Source organism: Pteronotus mesoamericanus, unplaced genomic scaffold (genome assembly GCF_021234165.1).
Source record: "Pteronotus mesoamericanus isolate MK-2021 breed Mesoamerican mustached bat unplaced genomic scaffold, CSHL_Meso_final contig_557, whole genome shotgun sequence".
NCBI classification, from domain to species: domain Eukaryota; kingdom Metazoa; phylum Chordata; class Mammalia; order Chiroptera; family Mormoopidae; genus Pteronotus; species Pteronotus mesoamericanus.
In genome coordinates, this window is record NW_026555200.1 from 969,139 (window position 1) to 992,570 (window position 23,432).

Consider the following 23,432-nt stretch of genomic DNA (forward strand, 5'->3'; position numbering starts at 1 on the left):
TCCTTGGGCGCTCCCTCACCCCACTGAGTGCTCTCTGCTTCGGGCTGAACATCCAGCCCCTTTCCTCTCCCTCTCGCCACCCCCACCTCTCCTCTCCTCGAATCAGCGGGCCTGTCAGGGGTAGCCTGAGCAGCACCAGGTCAAGCACATGTGACCCGCACCCCTTTCACCTGGACACCAGGTGGTGGGGGAGGGGGTACAAATGCTGCTGCACGCTGGAATCACATGGGCATCTTTAAAAAATATCGCCACCTGGCTTCCATTCCAGACATTCTGACTGAGCTGGTACGACCTGGGTATCGGGGCTTTCAAAGCTTTCCAGACAATTCTATTTATCTGGAAATAGCAAAGTCAGGTCAGAGCACATATGGGGGAGGTGGCCCAGGGCGAGCCTGTCCACCTGGGCCCAGGGCCGGAATGGTGACTGACCCTCACTGTGCTGTGCCCCCATAGCCATCCTGGGAGCGCCATTCCAGGCCCCTGCCGCCACCGTCCCTGCTTCCCTCCGCCACCTCCCTCCTGCCGCCTGGCACCCCGCCTCATCTCCTCCCGCTGCCCTGCCTGCAGCCCAGGCCTCACTGTGCCCACACGGCCCCACGACTGTGTGACAGGCCAGGCCACTGTCCTTCGAGCCGTCCCACAGCTGGGTACGCTGCCACTGATCCCCAAGTGGCCACGCTGCTCCCCAAGCAGAGTGCTCGACCTCAGCGCGCTGACGTTGGAGGCCAGGCCACTGTGTGCTGTGGGCCACCCTGTGTGCTGTAAGGTGTTTCACGGCATCCCTGGCCTTATCCCTTAGATTCCAGTAACATCCCCCAGTTCTGACAACCAAAGATGTCACCAGACCTTGCCAAATGTCCCCTGGGACACAAAATCACCTTGGTTGAAAGCCACTGGCCTAGCATAACTCATCTTTCCTGACCCAAGGAACGCAAAGAGTAGAGAAAGAGAAGCAGAGCCCTTGGCTGTGAGCTGGGAGCCTGGGGTCCCACACAGCTCCAACTGCCTGGGCCATGACTTGCTGCATTGGCAGGCGCGGGAGGCGCACGGCTGCAGGGGGCGGCGCAACCATCTCAATGCTGTTCAGGGGCCAGGCAGGGAACAGAAACGGAGCAAGCGGGTAGGCGGAGTCCCAAGGTTTGCCCATGGCTCCCTGATTGTTATAAGAGGCCACACATCGGGATTTTCTGTCACCCAAAAAAGAGTGCCACATCCCTTCACTGAACTGGGTGCCCCTACCATGTCTTGCTCAGCATCCTCACAACCAGAGGAAAGCAGGGGCCTCTCACCCCGTTTCATGGCTGGGAAAACCGGATCAGGAGGGGATCAAACGTGACAGCCAAGGTCCCAGGGCAAGGCTGCCCCATCTCCGTGTGACGCTGAGAGAAGGGAGACATGGCCCGAGGAGCCCAGCTCCTGGCAGAAACCCGCAGTGACTCTGATGCCCCGGCTTGACGACAGGAGGACAGCAGCTGGGACTGGGGACCCCGCCCACCCCCAAAGTCCCCTCTGAGTTGGACCACCTTGGGGCTCTCAGCCCCTTTCTAACTGTAGTCCCTTTCATCAAACCCCGCCTTCCTGTGGAACAGTTAAATCGGAGCTGCTCTGGTTGCCGCAGGCGTGGGAAGCAACGTTCCAGATGCTGCATCCCCACCCCCACACCCAGGACAACGGCATGGAACCCAGTTTGGAAAATCTGTGCAGCTGGGTGGGAGGAGAACCCAAAAGGCCCCAGCTGGGGCTCTGCCGAGAGCCCCCAACCCTCATTTCCCCTTCAAGATGCAGACCTTGTGGCCCCAGGTGGTCCCAGGCTGGGACCCCAACCATTCCTTGCCCGGCAGACCCCACCCCCCAGCGCCTCCCACAGACCTGCTGAGGGCTCAGGCCATCTGGCATGGGGCCCAGCTCCGGGGCCGGGGGCTTGATGTCCGTAACGCTGACCTCCAGGAGCCCCATGTCCTCCTCCTCCGAGTCACCTGCAAAGTCAGATGGGCGGATGACACATGCAAGGCAAGGATGACACACCCTGCTCAGACTCCAGGAGCTGAGGACCACCCCAGCCCAGGGTCCCAAGGGCTGAGCAACTCCTGGGGCCACACAGGGTCAGAGCCCGTCACTGCGTCCACGGCAAACCTGCTACAACAGTCTGTCCCTAAATAAACGTGAGCGAGGGAGGGAGGAAACACACATTAGGCGGCAGGGCCCGGCTCCCAGGACCCACGGTGCCAGAAGTCACTGTCCCTGCCCAGGCCCGTCCGCGGCTGGCCTGGCGAGAGCCAGGCCGCCTGTGTCCCCATCACTAGGCACTAAAAATAGTTTTCTTCTGGATGCCTAAAAGAAGGAAGAAAGCCCCAAAAAGAACAAGCTGTTTGGCTTTGTATTTTCACCTTTAAAAAAAAATATGTAAACATGCAAAAGGGAAAAAGTTCAGCCTATGTCCTTAGGGCAACACAGGCAGGAACCGGGGTGGATTTCAGATGGAGGACACAGCAGCCAGAGGCTCAGGCGGAGGGGGTGAGGGGGCGCCAGGCAGAGCGCAGGGGTCCCGCTGGCCTTGGAGGTCCGGCCCCCACAAGAGACACAGGCACAGGGAGACGGGACCCTGGTTGCTCACGGCTCTGAAACCCCGTGGCGGCGGCCATGGGCAGCAGGAAGTGGGTGCTGTGGGGAAGCCGGGAAGAAAGAGGAAGTGACAGTGGCTCCAGGGGCCGAGGGAACGGGGACACCCAGACAGTCCCTTACCTGAGCAGGAGACAGAAGAGGAGGAGGAGGAGGGGCAGCGGACGACAGTGTGGGGCTGGGAGTGGTGAGGGCCCTCCTGCCTGGCCCACATGGCACACCGGGCATCACTGCGCACCCACCCAAGCCGCCGGCCCTGAGGCTTCCTCTTCCCCCATGAGCCACTGGGTAACATTCTTGGCTGGTGATTCGAGCCCTGCCACAGCTATTAATAACGCCTCTGGTGGGAGGGTCACTTTAGGAAAGGCCCTGGGCTAACGGGTCCGGTGGGGAGGGCCTGGGGAGAGCCTGCTAGCGGCCTGGGAGGCCTGGGGGTAGGGAGAGTGACCAGGAACAGCTCCCAGTCAGCGGCCTGTCCCCCCTGCCCTTTCTCCATGCCACTCCGTTCCTTACGGAATGACCCCTGGGCCTGTTTCCTTCTTCATCGGGGGCCGTGGCCTCCCCGAAGGTCTAGCGCTGCTGCATCCAGTGAGTGCAGCAGTGGGGTTAAGTACTCAGGGTCACAGAGCCAGGAGGCCGTGAAGCTGGGATCTGAACCCAGGACAGCAGATTCAGTCCTGACACCAGACACCTCCACTTAGTGCCGGCCTGCCGAGAACAACGCCCGCCACACAGGAGCTGGGGGCTGGGCCAGGCTCTCTCCACGCACTACCTCGGTCACCCCCACCACAGCCGCCTGAGACAGGGCCATATCAGCCCATTGCCTGGATGAGCAAACCGAGACACAGATGTAGTAAAATACATAACTCTCCAAGGGGGCACAGAGCCTCAAAGTCCTCCTTGGTCTAAAAGCCTGACCTGGCCCTGGTCTCTCACTCCTACCCTCGCTCCAGCCAGAGGGAGAGCCTCCTCCGTCCCTTACCATGCCTGTGAGTCCCCGGCCCAACACCAAGCTACTCTGCCAGTTCCCTCATCTCGAAACGGGAACAGGACAGTCCTCTGTAGCTGTCTGGTGTTTACACGCATTAAGTGAGGAACTGTAAAGCTCTTAAGAGTGTCTGGCACCCATAAATATTCGATAAATGGGGACTCCCGGGAAAATTGTTTCCTGGCATCTCCTGCACCCCCGCCTCCCGGCCCTTGCACACGCGCACTCCTGTGCCCTGGGCTCTCGTTCCCCCTCCTCCTGCTCTCGGCCTCTCCGACCTTTCACTCCCACATTCCATGCCCACCTTCTCCACCTCTTGCCGCGATACCCCACCATGCCACATGCCACCCGCCACCTGTCGTCTGCATTGACATTTCCTGTCTACATGCCTGTCTCCTCCACTGGGCCAGGAGCTCCTGGAGGAAATACTGTTCAGTTCATCACGGTGCCTCCACACCCAGCACAGGGCATGGTACTTAGTTGGTATTCAGTAAATACTGGCCGGTGGAAAGACAGGCGGATGGGTAAAGGAAGAAATGAACAACAGCACTCAGGGACGAGGCCAGGTGAGCCAGACAGCGTGGGAGGCCGGAGGCCAATGGCAAGGCCACCACAAAGGGCGAGGGCAGGGACACTGAAGGGAGAGGCGACGCCTCCGAGAGAAATAGGAAGTAGAATGAGATAGCGGCCAGACACTTGGGGCCCAGTCCCCAAGCCCCATAGCCAGACACCAGTGACCTTGTCTACCGGTCCCCCTGTCCCAGGACTGAGTACCAACCCTCCTGCCAGTCCGGCCCACAGCGCCTCACCGAGGACATCTTTCCTGTGCAGAAAGGACACTTTGCGCAGGACGGCGATCCTCGTCTTCTCCAGTCCATCCTTGGTCCCGCTCTTGGCGGCCTTCATGAACTGGGTCATCTGGGCAAAGGCAGAGTGACTCATCAGAGAAGCTGAGGGAGGCCCGGGGGCACCTGCCACCAAGGGCCACCAGCCCCACCCAGGCCTCCCCACCACAGCTACAAACATCAAGCCCCCAGGGCCCATTCCCTCGCATGGAGGTGGCAGCAGAGGCCAAGAGGGACAGTAGGGCAGTACAACTCTGAGACCTCCTGGGACAGGTGAGAAGGGACATTCGTGCCCCAGGGGGTCTCCCTGGGGGAACCCTCTTTATGATCAAGGGGAGGTCCTAACTTGATTTTTTTTCCCCTTCGGGACAAATTACACAGTACCTACTCCCATCAAATTAAGGAGAAGGTGTCACGCAGGGGAAAGGCTCGAGGCCTGGGGTCCTAGCCTGGGTTCAAATCCCAGCTCCGTCCCTCCCCAGCGACCTGACTGGACGCATCTTAGCCTCAGTGAGCCTCAGTTTCTCACGGAGACCCCCCAGGGTCTGTGAGGACTAAACAGCCAGGGTCTGGGAAGGCACACTGAACAGGAAAACGAGCCATACAAATGCCGGTGGTTACTTAACAGGCAACTAAAAGGAGGTGAGTCCACACCGCCACCCCATCTGCTGAACCCAAGCGAGGAGCCCCGTCCCTTGCCCTCCAAACAGCCAGGTTTCTTACTGAGCCACTGTCCGAGAAAGGAGAGAAGGCTGAAGTTGCCACAGAGCAGGGCCAGCTTCCCCTGGGTGGGGAGGGCCCCAGCACGGGTGCAGCAAGCTAAGCAGAACTTAGGGCACGGGGGAGGCGTGCCGGGAGGGGGAGCAGGCAGCCTGGGCTCTGGGGGAGCCCCGGGCCTGCGGACAGAGCTGCTGCCCCCTAGCTCATTCTTTTGCCCCCTCAGCACCCGGCCCAGCCCCGGCATCTTCCCCGACACACAGCCAGCGCTGTGGGAGAGCAGCCTCCGCAAGGATGGAAATGCTAACTCTCCGTGTGTCCAATATGGTGGCCACGAGCTAAATGTAACTCCTGGGCATTGGAAAAGTGGCTGATGCAACTGAGGACCTAAATTCCTGATTGTATTTTATTTTCATTAATTTCAGTTTAAAGAACCACAGGGCTATCAGAACGGACAGTGTGGTTTTAGGAAAACCCTCTCCTAGAGACTCCTTGTGGGTCTGGGGGAGGAGGTCTTGCTGAAAACCCAGCAGATGCAGAGGCGGGGTCGGGGGGGGCGGGGGAGGCGGAGTGCAGGGTGGTGGCTTTTCAGGAACAGGCCAACTTCCTAGAAACCACCGACACTTGGGGAGGGAAGGCCTCAGCCCTGCCCTGCATCTATGCGGACAATTCTAGAGTTGCAATTCTACGCCTTTTGGGCAGAGAGGGTCAAAAACACTTGGAGAACTAACTAGAGGGACAGATGCTGACCCCAAAACTGCACAAAGATGCTCATCCTCTTCTGGAGGGGGCGTCACACAGATGGGACACCTCTGGCCCGGAGCCCAGTTCCCGTCCCGGCAGAGGGCCGTCGGGGGCGGGTAGGGAGGGGGCAGTCCTAGAAACTGCCAAAGTGGCCTTTGGGGGACACCTGAAGCCCTTCTTTTGGCACTTTCATGGGCAAAAAAAGAACAGAGGGACACCCCAAAGGCGCCTCTGAGTTAACCTGCCACCCCCACCCGTCCCCACAGTGCAGGGGCCACACAGTCAGGAAAAGCGCCCTGGGCTCGGCCTCGGCTCCTGAGAAGTTAAACCTGCCCTGCCCCCAGACCCCAGGCCCCAGGCCCGTCAGGGGGCGTCTGTAAAAGGGCCCCGCAATCTGTGAAGCACCTCTTCTCCTCCTCTTCCTGGGGAGGCCTTGGGTTCTGATGAACAGGTCAGCACTGTAGGCTGTGACCCGCACAAACCCAGGTCTGACGCCCAGCTCTGCTGCTGGCGGCTGGTGTGACCCTCGCCATCCTCACTCATGCTAAATGACAGCAGTAAGGCAGCTGCCTCCCAGGTCGCCCTGGGGACAGAGCAGGCAGGCACGCAAATAACAATGCCACCATCCGCGGAGCTCTCGGGTTGTGCCCATCCCAGCGCTGAGCACCTAGCAGATCTGAGCTCCTCGAACCCTTACATCTGCCCTCGGGGCTGGTACTGTTAATGCCCCCATTTCACAGGCAAAGAAAACGAGGTCAGAGAGGTCAAGAGACCTGTGAGGATCACACAGCAAAGAAAGTGGTGGGACGGGGATTCAAACTCAGGCCTATGGGCCTTCAAAGCCCATAGCACATAGTAGGTGCTCACTTAATGGAAGCTACTGCCATCAACATCATCATCATCTGGAAGTGGGAGGCCCATCTGAGAAGAGGGTACCCTGAATCTCTCTGAACAGCTAGAAAGGGGAGGGACATCCAGTGTCGCTAACATTCACATTTTTCAAAGTGTAACCCAAACCCATCCACCACAGTTATTAAGTCCACAGGTCGGGGGGCCTTGGTCCAGACCTGCAGAATCCGCCTCTCTGGGGGCGGGCTCAGGAATCTGCACGTTTCAAAGCACCCCAGAGGATTCTGAGGGCCCTGAGTTTGAACACCCACCCAGGGATCCCTGGAGACAGTTAAGGCTGCACTTGAGGGTGGGGAGAAATAGAGAGTTAAGAACATGGAAAGAGACAAGCTTGCTGGGTCCTCGACCAGTTCCAGCACAGATGTGAGAGGCAGCCGGGTCTCAGTCTCGGGGGCAGCCCAGGATGCAGGCCCACCCTCTGCGGCCCCGGGACTTGGGAGGGACAGACAAACAATACCTTACAATCGTACTTGTGCTTCAGCTCCTGCATGTCTCTCCCCCCAACTCTTAAAGCCAAGATGTCTCTCTTAGTCCTGGCGTATTTCTCCTTTAGCCTAGTCAGGTCTGGAGAAAGCTGGAGCCCCCAAGCGGCCAAGCAGAAGGAGAGCAGGTGAGAGGAGCAGGCAGGACAGGGAGGAGACAAAACAGGGACAACAGAGGAAAAAGGAGACTCAGGTAAGGTGGCGGATGGACAATCGGGGCGGGTGGGATTTGAGGCCTGGTGATGACCAGGACCCAAGCAGCGGTCCAGCCGGGCTCCTGCCTGGAACTGGCTCCAGCGCCATCCAACCCCAACATGTCAGAAAGCTGGGGCTGGTCTCTGCAGCAGGGAGCCCCCCTTGCTGGGGAGGAGCGGCAGGAGGCGAACAGCCCAGGCCCCCTCTCAGGGAAGGGAAACAGTGCTGCGAGGACAAGGACTGTGTCTTTGCATCTCCCCATCCCAAGGCTCGTGACATAAGAGGTTCCTGGCAACTTTGTGAGATGGATGGATGGCAGGTGGACGGATGGGCGGAATGGGTGGGCAAGGGGATGAATGGATGAGTAGGCAAGTGCACAGAAAGATGGGCGAATGGACGGAGGGATGGTTGCATGGATGGAAACAGAGACAGAGGAGTAGATGGACTGGTTCATGGATGGATGGATGGGTAGATAAATGGATAGGTGAGCAAACAGATAAATTTAGTCAGGTGATTATAACAAAGCAAATGGATGAAGGGATGAATGACAATAGAGGGGATGAAAAAAATAAAACGCTGAATGGACTAATGGACGGATAGAGATAGTATTGTGCTGATAAATATTTAACAGCCAGTTCTCCAGGGAAAAAGAGCTCTGCTTTGCAGCATTTCCACAGTGCGAATGGTACCATCTAACCAGTTTCAAGCTACTAATCTGACATCACTGAATGTGGAGCTGGAAAGAGATGCACACAGTTGGTTCTTGGGCTCTTGCGAGCTAGGATGAGCTGGCTCTAGCACACCACTGGAGGAAGGGGCGGACACACAGAGGGAGGGAGGGACAACTAGACGTGAGGACGGATGGGTGAGAGGCTTACATACTCTCTAGAAAGATGGATGGATGAACAGACAGGCATTCAAACGCATGAAATGTGTAAGGAATAACGGTATTTGGTAAAGTATACAGAAGGCCAAGACAGGTATGTCTTCTAGAGAAGTGGACAAGTAAAGGAATCAAGAGTATGACCTCCGGAGGCAGGCGAGCCTGCATTCAAATCACCACTCCCCGCTTGCTTGCTGGAAAAGTTTCTTCAGCTCTCTGAGTGACAGCTTCCCCCCTGGTGGACTGGCCATAATACTATCTCTTCCACAGAGCTGCTGAGGAGATGAGATGGATGATACATGTAAAGCCCAGAGCTATCATTCCACTATGTTATGCAAATCAGTGCCCGGTATCTGCTGAATGGATAAATAGTTGGTGGGATGGAGGGATGGCTGGATGGGCAGATGGATGGATAGGTGGGTGGATGGATGGGTGGGTGGATGGATGAGGTATTTTCTTTCAAATCCTATGTGATGAGGTAGGCTCTACCACTTACTGGCTCTGTGACCCTAACCGCATCATTTAGCACCTCTGAGCTTCTGTCATCAGTTTCTCTGATGAACAAAACGAGACTCTTAATGCCAATAACACCAACCACTCTAAGGTATTAGGAGAAATAAATGAAACTGCTTTGAAAGCTACACCACACTAGGCAAAGGTTCGTGACTGTTATGCAAAGAAGTAACAGGACAGAGATCCTGCTGTGAGTTCCTCGGACTCCCCCAAAACTGAGGAGGTGGCAATATGTCCTGAATCCTGTTTCATCTATAAATGAGACTGACACAGTAAAACCCTAAAGCCCACACGGGCCGTCCGATGCCCTCCGCCTCTCTCAGGGTCTGAAGAACCAGGACTGGAGGTCGCCTGCAGAACTGGCCAGATCAGAGCAGGGCAGGAAACAAGGCTGAGGTCAGAGCCCGCTCTTCTGTCCCGTGCCCTGACCAGCTGGATCCCAGTGGCCTTGATTATGAAGGGGTCACAATGAGAAAGCGGAAAAATTTAATGCGACCCACTCCACAACTGGGAAAGAAATAACTGTCACTGACCAGGGCTGGCAGCTGTCAGGTACATATTAACGTAAGAGGATCGGGCTCCTGCTTAGAGCTGGGTCAGCGGCTTCCCAGGAGGCCCCCCATCACTTTCTTTGGCAAAAATTCAACCCCTGAGAGTGGCCCCTCAAGACTCCCGAAGGAGGAACCCCACCAGTTCTCCTGCAGCTGGGCAGGGTCCAGGGCCCCCAAGGACAGGCAAAATACCTCCCCGGATCTCTGCTGCCCCGTGCCACACAACACACAGCCAAGTGCGGTGGCCTCGAAACATGCAGCCACTGCAGTGCCAGGCGCGGGAGCAGGTGCGTCCCAAAGAGCTCAGGAAGGCAGAGCGCCGCAGGCAGAGCTTTGTGCAAGGCTGGGGGTGGGGGATGCAGGGGGCAACTTCCCCGGACAGAGGTAAGCGCCAGAGGAAGGAAGGGCCCCGGCATTATCCCCTGTCCTTGTGGGAGCCTGCTGTTCGGGAAGAAGGAGGGCCTTTCCCATGGCCAGAGAAAAAGTCCTCGTGGTTAGAAATGCCAAGAACTCTGCCCTGTTGTTTGTCTGCTGAGGAAGAGCCCAAAACCCCAGCCTCAGGGTGTGAGGGACTGAGCTCACATGGGACACCCATGGTGGGAGCTGGCAGGCATCCCCGGGGCTCTCCGTGGGCCCCTGGCACCCACGGCAGGCAGAGCACTGGTTAACAGGCAGATGGCCCTCCCACACCTAAACCCCGAACCAGAGTCTCGAAGGGAGGGAGGTCCTGGCACCTGCAATTTCGACCAGCTATCATGTGATCCCAATACCCATGCACGTCTGAGGGCCACCCCTAGAGACCCAGTCAGCGTCCCTGTGCCTCCTGGCCTCCGAGAGGTGCCTGTGCTGCCCTCCCCGTCCCCGGCAAGAAGGCAGGGGCTTAGAAAGTGGCTGCGGGGGATTACGAGGAACGGCCGAGGTGGAGAGTAAGGGCTGGCCCAGGTGTCAGGCCTGTTTGCTCCCACGACCCGGAGCAGGGCTGCGACCAACCCATCCTACCCTCCTATAGAGAAGCTGCCCAGGGGACATGGTGGCGTCATAACTGAAGCCCCCTTTCTCTCCTAAAGCGGTGCAAGCTGCCCCCTTCTGAGGACAGGAGCAGGAACAGCCTGTTCCTGGGCTTTTGACTGAGCCATTCCTTTGGCCCAAAACGCCTTTCCATCTCCTCTGGTGTCCACCCCCCAGCTCCCGGCTCCCCTTTCTTAGACTCCTCCTCTGACCAAGCCCCTGGGGTTCGAACCGGGTCAGGCAGGTGGCCACAGGTACAGGGGCTCCTGGTTACAGAAAGACACCGGTCTTCATCTTTGACAAATTGTTTCATTTTCCATATCTCCTCCTAGACCCAAAGGTTCCCCAAGCCCGGTTGGGTCTTCCTGTTCTCACGTACCCCAGGACATACCTTAAGATATGGGCTGGGGACACAGTGGTTGTCACAGATCTTAACATTTTTGTTAGCAAAATATCAAGGCCATCTTCAGGGGCCCAGCCCACAGAGGCCCAGCCACAAGAAGACCAGGGTTCAGGAGAGACCTGCTCAGCTCCCAGGCTTCACCAGGATTTGGAGAGCTCCTCTTCATCTGAGGAAAATCTGTCTGAAGACTCTTTAGCCAGCACTCCTCTCCCAGAGGGGATCCCCAAACTTAGAACAGGACGCCCCGATGATCCCAGCCCCATCGGGATCCCCCACCTTGTCCCTGTCCTGCCTTTAGGCAGGTCTGGCCAACAGGTGGAGCTCACGTGCCTGTCTGCGTCTTTTCGAAAGGAGCCCAAGGGGGACCCAGTCACCTCTGGTCAGTCAGGGCCTGCCTGTAAGAAGCTGCTCCCATTAAATCCCTAATCTCAGCAGGAATACAATCTGCCTTCTGGAGGTTTCTATAGGATAAATGGGAGACGTGAGGCTGTCACAGGAAAGGAGGACCCAGCCAATCCATCCTCCTGGCGTTCTCTGTGGCTCCCTCCCGGAAATCAGCAGAGGAACCCAAAGCCTCAATGGCACTTTGACAGGCCGTGGAAGAAGCCTTCCGGGCAGTTCCGTCTCGGCCAGGGCAGCCCCCACCGGCTCACCTCCCCAGGTTCACCTCCCAGGCAGAGGACCGGAGGCCTCGGACTGCTCTGAGAACACCAACCAGTGCAGGACAGGAGGATCACACTGATGTGATCCAAGCGCCAACTCTAATCAGCTGGTTGGGCTGCCTGGAGCCCTATGTGGGGGAGGATCCTGAAGCCAGAGTTGAGCCCGTGAGCATCGTGGTCCATGCCCGCCTGGATCTGCCACAGACGGGGTGTCAGGTATGGGCCACGCCCATCCCAGGTTCAGGGCTCTCCTCAGCCCAGTAGCAATGTCGGTAGGTCATCTCATCTCAGGACACCTGGGCCACTTCCTCTCACACATTCCTGGGAATCACGGGCTCTCACCACCCACATTACCCCCTCCCTGAAGGGGGTCTCAAGGGGTGCCCTGGCTGGAGTGAGAGACACCCCCGCCTCCTCACCTTGGGCTGGAAGGATACTCGGTGCTTGGTGGGCTCTGCCTCTGGCTTGGTTTCCTCCTCTGAGTCTTCACTGTAGCTCTCAAACTCGCTGGAGCTCCAGCCTAGGTCCTCTGCCTCCCGGGGCGCCCCGTCCCGGTGCACATCCTCGTAGAGCAGGCTCCTCTCCGCCCCTGCTGGCCAAGGGACAGGGTGAGTGAGCGGAGGCCCCGAGGCCAGGCCCACAAGATGCAATGTCCCGGCCCGTTGCACCGCTGGGGGTTGCATAGGGGCGCCTGTGGTTTGGCCCTGGAGCTCCACCTCCGCTCCCTTGTCCACAACACAGAGGGGATGGCAACACAACATCCACTCGGTAAAGCGAGGAGGACATGAGAAAGTGTAGAAAAGCGCAAGAAATGTGTCAGGCGCACATCCGGCTCAGCAATTTCCTCCCGCTGTCCGTGTTACCTTTCTGGGCTCTGAGTGCTCACCCTGGGCCTCCTAGGCTTTTTTTTTTTTTTTTTTTTTAATGGATTGATTGATTTTTTTTTTAGAGAGAGAAAAACAGCAATCTGTTGTTCTACTTATTTACGCATTCACTGGTTGATTCTTGTGTGTGCCCTGACCGGGGATCAAACCCACAATCTTGGCATATCGGGACAATGCTCTAACCAACTGAGTCACCCAGCCAGGGATCCTAGGCACTTTTTAGTAGAAAATAGAAGGCCTAGGGCCAAGTCCTGACTCAGGCCCTCAGCTCTAGCCTCAGCATTCTGGGGGTAAAACAGAGATGGTCAGGCATTAAGTGAGCCAGGATCCCTGACCCCAAACCTGAGTTTCCCCCATGCATCCAGGAGGGTCCAGTAGGGGGCGCACCCGGTCCAGAGTCCAGGAGCGGTCCCTTTCCTACCAAATCCCCACAGGAAATGAATGCCTTGAACCAAAAACTTGGGGACAAAGACCTGAGAGCCCACTAGCCTCGAGGGACAGTTGCCACCAAGGCCTGGGCATTCTGCGGTCTCTGTCAAGTCAGCGTGAGGTACCGCTTCCAGGCTGAGGTGTGAAGCCACTGTCCTGGGACTGTAACACGGGGGCCCCAGCCCAGCCCCAGCTCCACCACTGGGAGATGTGAGCTTCACCTTCACCCCGCTGGGGTTCACTTCCGGGCCTGTTACCTGCAGAACTGAACTGCAAGCCTCACAAAAGTGAGGCCAAGCTCCAAAAACTGCACGCAGATGAAAATGCTGTTGTCAACACAGAAAAAAACATGACATTGGGAAGGGTTTTAAAAATCAACTCAGAAAGCACAAGTGTTGAAGAAAGGGGAGCTTTTGTTTTGGGGGACCTCTGAGAGATCTCTGCAAAATAAGGATGATAAGAACAAGCGAAAAGGTAGAGAAAATAAAATACGTATGTAAAGCTCTAACAAACAGCAGCTGATCCTCACCCATGGGGGCTCTAGGCAGGCTCACTGGCATCACACTGACCTCAAGGCGCCACCTGCACCCCACAGGAAAGCCGGGGGCGGGGGGTCTGGAAGATTGTCAGCCAAAGAACAAAAGAGCCACACTGAGGCGTAGCTGGAAACTCGGGTCCCGGGATCAGGAGAGCATGAGGTTATTTTTAAGCAAAAGATAATAGTGACTAATGTCTCCAGGGAGTAGAGCAGCTGGTGACTAGGCTATGACCTTCACAAGGCTGGGTTGATTGTCCTATTACTGCAGGGCAGGCCCCACCAGTTTTTTGGTAAGTATGGTGCAAAAGATCACCCCTCCTATTAGACAGATGAGAAAACAGGACTCTGTAAAGAACTGTGACTTGCCCGGGGTTGGGCAGTAAACAGGGAAGGGGCTGCAGACTCCTAGGCCGAGCTCCATCCATTCACCGTGCGGCTTTCTGCCGAAGCCCTTCCATCCTGAGGACCACCCTGGGCTTATTTAAAATACTCTCTCCCGTGGACACAGCATCCCCAGATGCCTCAGCCATCGGGAGCCTCGCTGTGGTCCTTGCCCCCACCCGCCACTTTCTGGGGCCTCGGGCTTCACTGGTGCTCTCAAGATCAAGGCCCCCTTGCTCTGGTGTCACCCTCCCCCAAGTCCTGTGAGGTCAGGATGGCATTCTGATTTTACATGAAGAAACCAAGGCCCAGAGGCACAGGTCCCTGTGCCCTCATCAGTGGCAGAGTCGAGATTTGGACCCAGGGCTATGAGTGTCCACTAGAGTACATTGCGGCTGACAGCCTCCTCTACCAGTGCCCGCTGAGCCCACATCAGTCCACATGGGTCTGTGCTGATGGGTGTAACACTAACAACAGCAGCGTCCCTGTGTAGCAGACCTACGGAGGGCAGGGCCAGCCACAGCCTCCTCTCACTTGGCCCTCCCACAGCCTGGCAGGTGGGGGCCTCACTCTGCAGGCTCAGAGCTGGGATACAAAGGCAGGGATCTGACACCTGCTTTCAGCCACTGCAGGGTAAACTGCAGAGAGCAGAAACTCGCCCTCTCCCCGTACCCTGGGGACACGATAGTGCTCAGGGCAGACTAGAGACCAAGTAATTAGTTGCTTGATTTAATTCAGGTAAGAAAACAACCCAAAGAGGTTAAATGACCATCTTAGGCCACACATCCCCTGGGTTGGGGTGTTCCCACAAGACCCCCTGCCTCCCTATGCAATGTGCCCCTTCCCCACCTCTCCTGGAGTCAAATGAGCTACAAGCAGGGATGTGAAGCACCTCCTGGGCTTGCAAAGGGATGCACCTGTCATTGGCCCATTTATCCCTGTTGCTGGAACAGGAGTCAGGAATGCGGCTCTGGGGGCCCTCAGGTCTTGTCATGTCTGTATGTCTCTCCCAATGGACTGTGCAAGGCCCAAGGATAGTGAAGGTTGCCCCTATCAGACTAGGAGCTCCTCAAAAGCAGGGGCTGTGTTTCCCCAACAAGGGGGGGCCCCTGAAAGCAGGCAGTACAGTGTAGTAGAAAAAAGCAGTCTAGCAGATGTCCACAAAATCCTGGCTGTGTGACCTGGGGCTGGTGGCTTGACCTCTCTGATGCGACTCTTGGCTGGAACCGTAAGCCTAACCCCACCAACTTTGTGAGGCTGACTGAGCAGTGGGAGCAAATGTGCTTCATCTATCATAAGAAACTGCCCCCATCGTCCTGGGCTAGGGGACAGAGCCCTGGACTTGGAGTCAAAACGACCTAGGTTCGAATCCCAACCCGGTCCCGGCAATTTCTTTGCAGAATGATGACGTAATATACCCCAAATCAAAGATTCAAAGCAGAGTACAGGAGACAAACATAAGCGTTGCTGGCCTAATGTGTTCAAGCAAAGATGACAAAAGTGATAACAAATACCCCTCCCCTTGGATGAGTAAGCCGGGCCCAGCTCCAGCAGGGCTCACGCCCTAGGGTTCCTCTCAGAGGCCACGGTCTCCCCGCCCACCAGACCGACGAAGAGCCTCACCCCAAAGCTGGGAACAGGCTTTCCAGCGATCCCTGTCTCCCCACTCAGCTTTAACCGGCTGTCCCTCTCCCTGCAGGCAGGCCTGGGAAGCCCAGGCTATTACCCCCCGGAGGAATCCCGGTTTGGAGAGGTCAAATGGTTTGGGGCCCAGGCGGGGTGGGGGTGGGAAGTGGGGAGGGACCCTCAGCGCGAGCGCCCCAAGCCCCGAAGCCCTAACCCCGCCCCTGCACCAGCCGGGCCCCGCCCCGCGTGGCCCCGCCCCCAGCCGTCTCCCGCCTCTCCTTGGAGGACTGCAGCGGTTTTTAAAACCAGGAAGGCGGGGCAATGGGCTGGGTGGGAAGGGAAGGAAATGGAAGGAGACCCTCCCCAGTCCCCGTCTCCCTCAGCATCCCCGGAGAAGTGAGGAAGCGGGAAAGGGGCCCTACCGGGTTGATGGGCATCCAGGTTCTCACACGGGACGTCGTCGTAAATCACATCTTCTTCCAGGGCGGGGAAAGTGAACCGGTCGACTGGGAGCGAAGAAGGGGGAGGGAAAGAGCACGAATAAGGTTGCGGCGGCCCAGGCGGAGGCGGCTGCCAGACTGACATCAGGCTGCACCAGCTGGCAGCTCCCGGGCCAGCATCAGGCAGCAAGGGCCCTGGGGAGCCCCTGCCCCACCGCTCTCAGAGGACGCTGGTTCCGCTCCTTCTCCCCGCCCCCCCAGACTCTTCAAGGCACCCTCCTAGCGACCGGGGCAGACCCCACCTGCCTCCCCGCCACCCACAGGACTGCCCATCTGGCCGAAGGCAGCCGCTGAGAGCACCTGCAGGGAGTGTGGAGCAGACCCAGCACCGGGGGTGAGGAGCATCTTCCATGGCCGGCCCCCAGCACTGTCCCAGAAGGAACCACCTCCCAGCCAGGGGCAGGGGGCAGGGGAGGGCAGGCCAGCACTAGTGGGTAAGTGGAAATAAGGGGAGGAGGATGGATTTGGATGGAGAGTGGAGTTAAGGAGAGTGCTCCCAAACTCAGGCAAGGGGGTCCTGATAGGGAAAAAGTCAGCAAATGAGCACATCCCTCCCCAGACGTGTCACTGGGCGGTCAATGAGCAGGGCAGGGCGTGCACCTGGCCCGCGTTAGCAGTCCCCTAGATGCAAAATGTAAGGTCACCCCCTAAAACTGTGTGCCCACTCTCTGCTCTCTTTAGGGGCATAGGGCCCCTGCAGAGCAAGAGATTTGAAAGCCAGCCCTCGCCCCTAATGTGAGCTTGTCTTGGCCCCACAGCCCTCCAGAAAGACATGGGACCTGATGGCCTCTCAAGTCCCCGCCACCCTCACTGCGATGCTTCCGCTGTCCCACAGTCCCAGGGTCCTGTGGGAGCTTCAACCTCCAGCCCCTCTTCCTCCCACCACGGACTCTGCCTCCCACGTGGCTTCGGACCTGCCCACCTCTGTCCGGCCATCGGCCTCCTCTCGGGCCAGCCTCCTCACTGGGGTGCAGCCCGCCCCGCCATGTCTCCTTGCCTCATACACACCCCCAGCCCACAGTGACCGGACTGAAATACCAATGTGGCTGCATCACTGGCCCCTCCTGGCTCCCAGTTGCCTTCAAAGAAGTATGACCCCTGGGGCCCAGGGGGAGCTGCACAGACAGCAGCCTCACTTCATTCCTGTCGCCCCTTCGATGCTTACTGTTCCCCACGGCCAGGTGTCCCCCCGCCCCAGGGCCCCTGCACAAGCTGTCTGGACGCCCCTTCCCTGAGCCCTGCTCCCAGGCTCTGCCTCCAGGACTTGTGGGCTCTCCCCACTCCGGCACCTGCCTCTTGGCGGCAACTGCCTGCCTGTGTGTCTGGCCCTGCTCCTAGAGGAGCCTCATCTTGGTCACACAGGGATACCCACCAACTGCTTCAGAAGTATTTGGGGGACTGATGAGCGGCTGAATGTGTGGTCCACTCCTGGACCGTGGCTCTCAGGGCAAATGTGGGCAACTGTCAAGCGTGGGCAGTGACCCGCCTGTCCACCTCTGAACTGCCCCCCAGCCCACTCAGTGAGGACTACCCCACAACTCACGTGGGCCCACGTCAGCTCTCTCAGCTTAGGGGAGGGGACTCTGAGGTTATACTGGCGCCACCCCTCTGGGGCTAAGGCCTGGAGTGGGGCGGGGGACTTACTTCGACGGGAGCTCTTCCTCTTCCAGCTGGAGCGCCGGACCCCGGGCAGAGCTGTGTCTGCAGCGTCTCCATTGCTGACCACAGCCGGCACCCTGTGGGCCGAGACACAGTGCCAGTGAGCCAAAGGGAGGGGGACGGGGCTTCTGATGGCGGGAGAGACAGAGAAAGCTGGCTCTTGAAGCCGCCGGCAGCCCCTCACCGGAACAGCAGGACTCATGATAAGCAGGGACAGGCTGGGGGTAGGAGCCTCTGGCCCCCAAGGCCATCAGTCAGGAGGCTGTGGAGGCTTTGGACAAGCCCCTTCCTCATCTTTAGAAGGCACCACAGGTCGACCTGCTGCTTTAACTGCATAAAGATCACATGTGTCACAGTGATCAAGACCAAGTGCTCCCCGGGCAGGGGCACCCGTCTTCCCTCTGGCGCAGGCTCATTGGGAAACTCCATCTCCCTGTTGTCCTCCCATGGTGAGTCGGAGGCTACAGCTGGGGGACCCGCCTCCTGGGAGAAACGAGGACTTGCAAAGGTTCACAAAGCCACACACAGGATACAGCGCTTCATCCCCCAAACACCCAAGGACAGGCTGGACTCAGACACTTGCTTCCCAGGAGCGCACATACCAAAGGAAACAGTGGGGATACAGCAGACCCCATGCAGGCGGGATGATCACGTGACCATCTCCGGTGACATCACTCAGGCATCACGTACCCCAGACATGACATGACACGAGAAGGGGCTCACAAGAGGCAACCACACATTGATGTTTCTCTCCTTCTCTCTGCCTCCCTTCCCCTCTCTCTAAAAATAAATAAAATCTTTATTTAAAAAAAGCCAAGAGAAACCTGAGTAACTGTCACAGGCCAGAGCAGGCTAAATGACAACTAAATGCAACCTGGCATCCTCGATGGGATCCTGAACCAGGAAAAGGACATGAGTAGAAACATGGGCAGAAATCAGATAAAGTTTGGAGGTCAGTGAATGGTTTCTTAGTTTTGACAAACGTTTCCTGGTCACGTAAGATGTTAACAACCAGGAAGCAGGGTGAGGGGGTAGGTTGAACTCTATGTGCTACCATTACAACTTTTCTGTAAAGCTGGAACTGTCCAAATGAAAGAGTTGTGTGTGCGTGCGTGCGTGTGTGTGTGTGTGTGTGTCTTTTTAAAGCCCATGCTCAAAAAACAAGGGCCATACCTGCCAATCCACAGGGTAGAGGCCTCCAGCTGTTCAAGACAGCAGCCACTGTTGCCAAGAATTGGCTTGAACTTCCTGGTACCCGAGCCCTGACCCCTTAGCGGAGGATAGGAAGGGGAGGTGAAGCCTGGGACAGCACAGGGAGAAGGGAAGGAGAAGAATGAGAGACACCTCCTGTAAGTGGGCCCCTGACCTTCGCCCTCCCTTGGCAAAGGGACCTGCCCAAGGTCACACTGCCCATGAGGGGCACAGGCAGACCATGGAGCCCACTTGCCTGGCCCCGAAGCTGGGCTCTTATCACTGCACCTCCGGTAACAGAGCCCAGATGGCTGTGCTAATGAAACCATTCTATGTCTGTGCTGCCCCATGAGCTGCACATAGCGACTGAGCACTTGGAATGTGGCTAGTGGAACTAATGCGACTAAGGAACTTCACTTTATTTTAAATAGCTACATGTGGCTAGAGGCCACTGTATAGGACAATGCAGGTCTAAGTCACCTATGGGAGAAGCTAGTCTCAGCTCAAGTTTCACTGCCAGAAGTCAGCAGTGTCACCCTGGGGTGAGGGACACAGTCCTGGGGCAAGGCTTTCCACCAACAGGAAGTAAATACTAAGAGGGGACGGGGCTGACCTCTACCAGGAGGGCCTGGTGGGATGAAGGGAGCCACCTGGGCCCCAGCCCTTACCATCTGCTTCCTTGAACTATCACCTGCTCAAACGAGACCTCTTGAAGGTGTGGGATACAGCCACTCCAAAACGCTCAGCAGAACCAAACCATACTAGCCAGAGTCAACACGAGAGTTTGGCAGAGTCTGGTTGAAAGTTTGCTTTGAGACATTAACTGTGACAACTGGTGAACATTACGATGGACCTGTGAGGTGCTGCTTTCTCTGCTTTGCTTATACAGGGGTGGGCAAAAGTAGGTTTACAGTTGGAATACTATACAAGTAATTCAATAGTTAATAAATAATAACGAGAATAAACTGTTTCGCATACTCACAAGTGTAAACCTACTTTTGCCCACCCCGTATTTGTTTATTTCATTTCACAACAGGGCATATTAGGTATTATCATGCTTGTGCTACAGATGGGGAAACTGAGGCTCACAGAGACTTAATGACTTAGCCAACGTCACTCGGCACATCAGAGGGAGCTGGGACCTAAAGCCCAGGGTGTCTCCCTGCAAAGTCTGTGCTCTTTCAGCCAGAAGTTGGGAACTTGCATTTAAACATTCACTGAGATCACAGATTCCCTACGACATAAGGTCACTGAACCTCGCTAGATTATTTAGCCATTGTGTTGTGTTTTGTTTTGTTCTGTTTTTTTAAGGAAGGAGAGAAATAGTGCTCAGCATAGAGTCAGAAACACAAGTTCAAGTCTTCGTCCAAAAGAAACTGTAATGGTTCTAGGTACTTTCATGGTGGACATTTTGCCATGAACATTTTCACTGCAAAACTAATTGGCCATAAGACAATATTGCCATAAAAAGAGAGAAAATAAGTTTGATTCGTTGTTGGTTGGTTTCATTTCCCCATTGACATATCAACCACCTTCAGCAAACGTAAAATGTATTTAAGCTAGTTGTCAGTTTGGCTTCATTTCTCCACTGACAAACTGGTGGAGAAAATAGTTAAACAGTCGTGGTCTTCAAAGAGTTAGCATTTCTTCCAGATGGAGACTTGGCCAGGAGTTGGTCGCTTATTCTGAAACACACTACATCGGGAGGAGAGAAAAAGAAGCACCGAGGGCTGTCTTTGAGAGCACAGAGCTGAACCCACATTTCCCACAGAATGAGCACAAGTGCTTCCATACAACCCACAAAATAGAATCACTTATTTGCACAGGATTGCCATGAATCTACACACATTTTAAATATATTCAAATCTTTTTTATTTCTCCGTAGCCTTCTTAATTCTGTTATTCATTTTTTAAATTATTTATTGATGTTAGAGAGAGAGAGGAAGGGAGAGGGAAACATCAGTTTGTTGTTCCACTTAGTTATGCATTCATTGGTTGACTCTTGTACGTGCCCTGACCAGGGATCAAACCTGCGACGTTGGTGTATCGAGACGATGCACTAAACAACTGAGCTACCCGGCCAGGGCCTGTTACTCATTTTTATATCCCTCTTTTGTTTGTCATGATTGTATCTCTTTTATGGCAAAACTTCCTTATGGCCATTTAGTTAGGTGGCAAAAATGCTGGTGACAAAAATGTCTATGGTGAAGATGCTACAACAAAATACTGGACATGCATGGTAATACCCTGCTGCTAGGCTGCAGTACAGTTCAACCAGAGAACACCTGAGAAGGCCCTGGGTAAACTCTAAAGATGGCATCAAGGGGGAGCGGGAGTGGGTGGGTATTTTTGGACGAGGTCAGGCAACTTTAGCAGGGATCTGGAAATACTTTATGACACACTAAAATCCAGGGTGGGGCAGAAAATAGGAGCCTCTTGGTTGCACATTACCAAAACACAGTGAACTTTATTTTAACTAACTTAATTTGAAATAGCCACATGTGGCTTGTGGCCATCATACAAGACAGCACAGAGCTCAGCCACCTGCACTAGCGGAGAAGCTAGTCTGGGCTCACTTCCATTGAGCAGCCAGGCCAGACACCAATCTCAGCTTCCTGGGCTAAGGAGCGGGGGTCCTATAGCATAGGGAAGTCACCTCCATGCCCACCCACACTGCCTCCATGGCTGCGGCAAGAAGAGATGCTGGGAGCCCTAAGGGAGGGAAGAGGCCGGTGCCTGTGGGTGGGCAGGTCTTCCCAGGGTTGCCTGCCCCCACCTTGTACTTTGCTGGTATCTACTCTGTGCCCAAGGGGGGGTTAGACGCTTGAGGACAAGTGCATGTCTTATTGTGACTACTTCAAAAATGAACCAAGTGAGGTGCAGGATAGGCAGGTACCTAGCCCCAGGTCCTCAGCCCCAGGCCCCCTAGCTGGCAAGCGACAGAGCTACAATGTACCCGCAAAGCTTGCTGCTGCCCCTAGACTTGAGTTCCCCAGGCAGATGCAGATGGAGGAAAGGGAGGAAGTGGGCATGGCAAGAAATAAGGCCAGGTGCCTCCTCCCACCTTGCCCCATCCTGCCAAGGCCACTGGCTCACCCTGCACTCATGGGGGGGGGCGGGGCAAGCAGGAGGGCGGGGCAACCTCTACCAGCTGCTGCAGGGCTGGGAAGTCTAATTTTCCCTGTAAGCAAACACTCCTTCTGGGGCCTCCCCAGATAATAAAAGAGCCATAAAAAGCAATAAGAGGCCAATTAGCTCACCCTTATCTGAGCTTCCTGCACCTCTAATGCCTCTCAGCTTGCACAGGAGAGGAAGGCCAGTGACTAAAATGACAGCAGTTTTACAAGGTGAGGCCACTGCCACCAGATATAAACGAAAGGTGCTGAGGCCACAGAGAGGGACTGAGAATGAGCAAGTTGATGAAAAAGAGGAGGCGGGGGGCAGACCCAAGGGCCTCTCCCAGCCGCCCAGCAACAGAGTTCGCTGACCAGACTTTTCAGTCAAGTACCCCGGAAGGCCACCACGGCGCTCAGGGCACTTTCTGTGTCTACCTGCTGTGGCTCCAGGAACAAACCAGGGACAAGAGGGGAATGAGTGCCCTGTGACAGTGGGAACCTGCTCTGTCCTGGTCCCTCCATTGCATCTGCCCTGGCACACAGTGGACACTCAGTGGTGACCAATGTCCTCCCCAGCCTATTTTAAATGCAAGAAGCCCTTGCGCTGCAGGTACAGGCCCCAGGTTCTCAGCGAATCTCTATGACCACAGATTCCATAGTGTCCTACCCGCCCCCAGCCCCCCGCAGAGCCTACAGAGAGCAAGTGGTCAAGGAGAAGACCCCCAAACCCAGAATGGTCTGAGGATTCCCAGCTGGGCCCCCACGCACAGGGTAGGCGTTTCCAGGGCCTTTTCCAGGACAAGGTATGACTAATGTGAAAGGAGGAAAAATTCTACCTTTGGCAAACGCAGAGACCAGAATAACCTTTGCCTTATAAGGCCTTGAGTAAAAGCCAAGCAGCAGCCCGGGGAGGGCTGTGACGGGGCTCGCCCCGGACCGTGCTTCTCAGAGCATCCCTGCGCCGCTCTCAGAAATTTCCCGCCACCATCATTTCCACCATCCCCAAGTCCAAGAGACACAAAAGAAGAGCAAAAGCATTAAGCCCGGGTGAAGCCTGCTTCTCTCTAGTTCCTGTAACACACTACAGCCAGAGGGACCTTAGAGATCGTCTGCTCAAAGCAGCTGCCCACTGCCGTTAGCCAGGCCCCTGCCTGGACGACTCTGACCCGTTGGTCCAGAGGGGCCCCAGCGCCAGCGTCTTTAAAGGTCCCACTGGGTCCAGTGTGCAGCCGGGGCTGAGAACCAGGGCTCATGGGCCTGAGTTGTGAAGGCAACACCCTGGAGCAAACAGGCCTGGATAGAAACACAGCTGTTGCTTGGCTCTGTGCACAGGGACAGTCACTGGGAGCTGTTGTAGAATGAAGCAAATAATTGATTTACTTCCTCGTGGGAGGATTAACTGAGATAATGCAGGTATTATCTCTCTGTGCCTCAGTTTCCATATCTGTGAAATGGGGCAACAATACCTCCTTCTTCTTAGGGTAAATAAAAAATAAAATATATTTTATATTCCTTTCTTTACTCTCTCTCTCTCTCTCTCTATATATATATATATAAAATATATATATATAAAGTAAATATAAAATACT

The 23,432-nt window shown here is 56.0% G+C and overlaps 1 protein-coding gene across 2 annotated transcripts in view; it reads right to left on the reverse strand.

The window, feature by feature from the left end:
- Nucleotides 1-23,432, reverse strand: part of ARHGEF10L (Rho guanine nucleotide exchange factor 10 like) — a 140,735-nt gene that overhangs the window by 66,822 nt on the left and 50,481 nt on the right. The window contains exons 5-10 of one of the 2 annotated variants that reach the window (XM_054579670.1): nucleotides 17,522-17,613; nucleotides 15,800-15,883; nucleotides 11,939-12,108; nucleotides 7,280-7,396; nucleotides 4,417-4,525; nucleotides 1,870-1,976 (exon numbers count right to left, since the gene is read on the reverse strand). In XM_054579670.1, the coding sequence (XP_054435645.1) occupies nucleotides 1,870-1,976; nucleotides 4,417-4,525; nucleotides 7,280-7,396; nucleotides 11,939-12,108; nucleotides 15,800-15,883; nucleotides 17,522-17,613 (679 nt within the window). Of the gene's footprint in view, nucleotides 1-1,869; nucleotides 1,977-2,742; nucleotides 2,915-4,416; nucleotides 4,526-7,279; nucleotides 7,397-11,938; nucleotides 12,109-15,799; nucleotides 15,884-17,521; nucleotides 17,614-23,432 lie in introns of those variants that run through there. The other variant, XM_054579671.1, reaches the window with a different exon arrangement.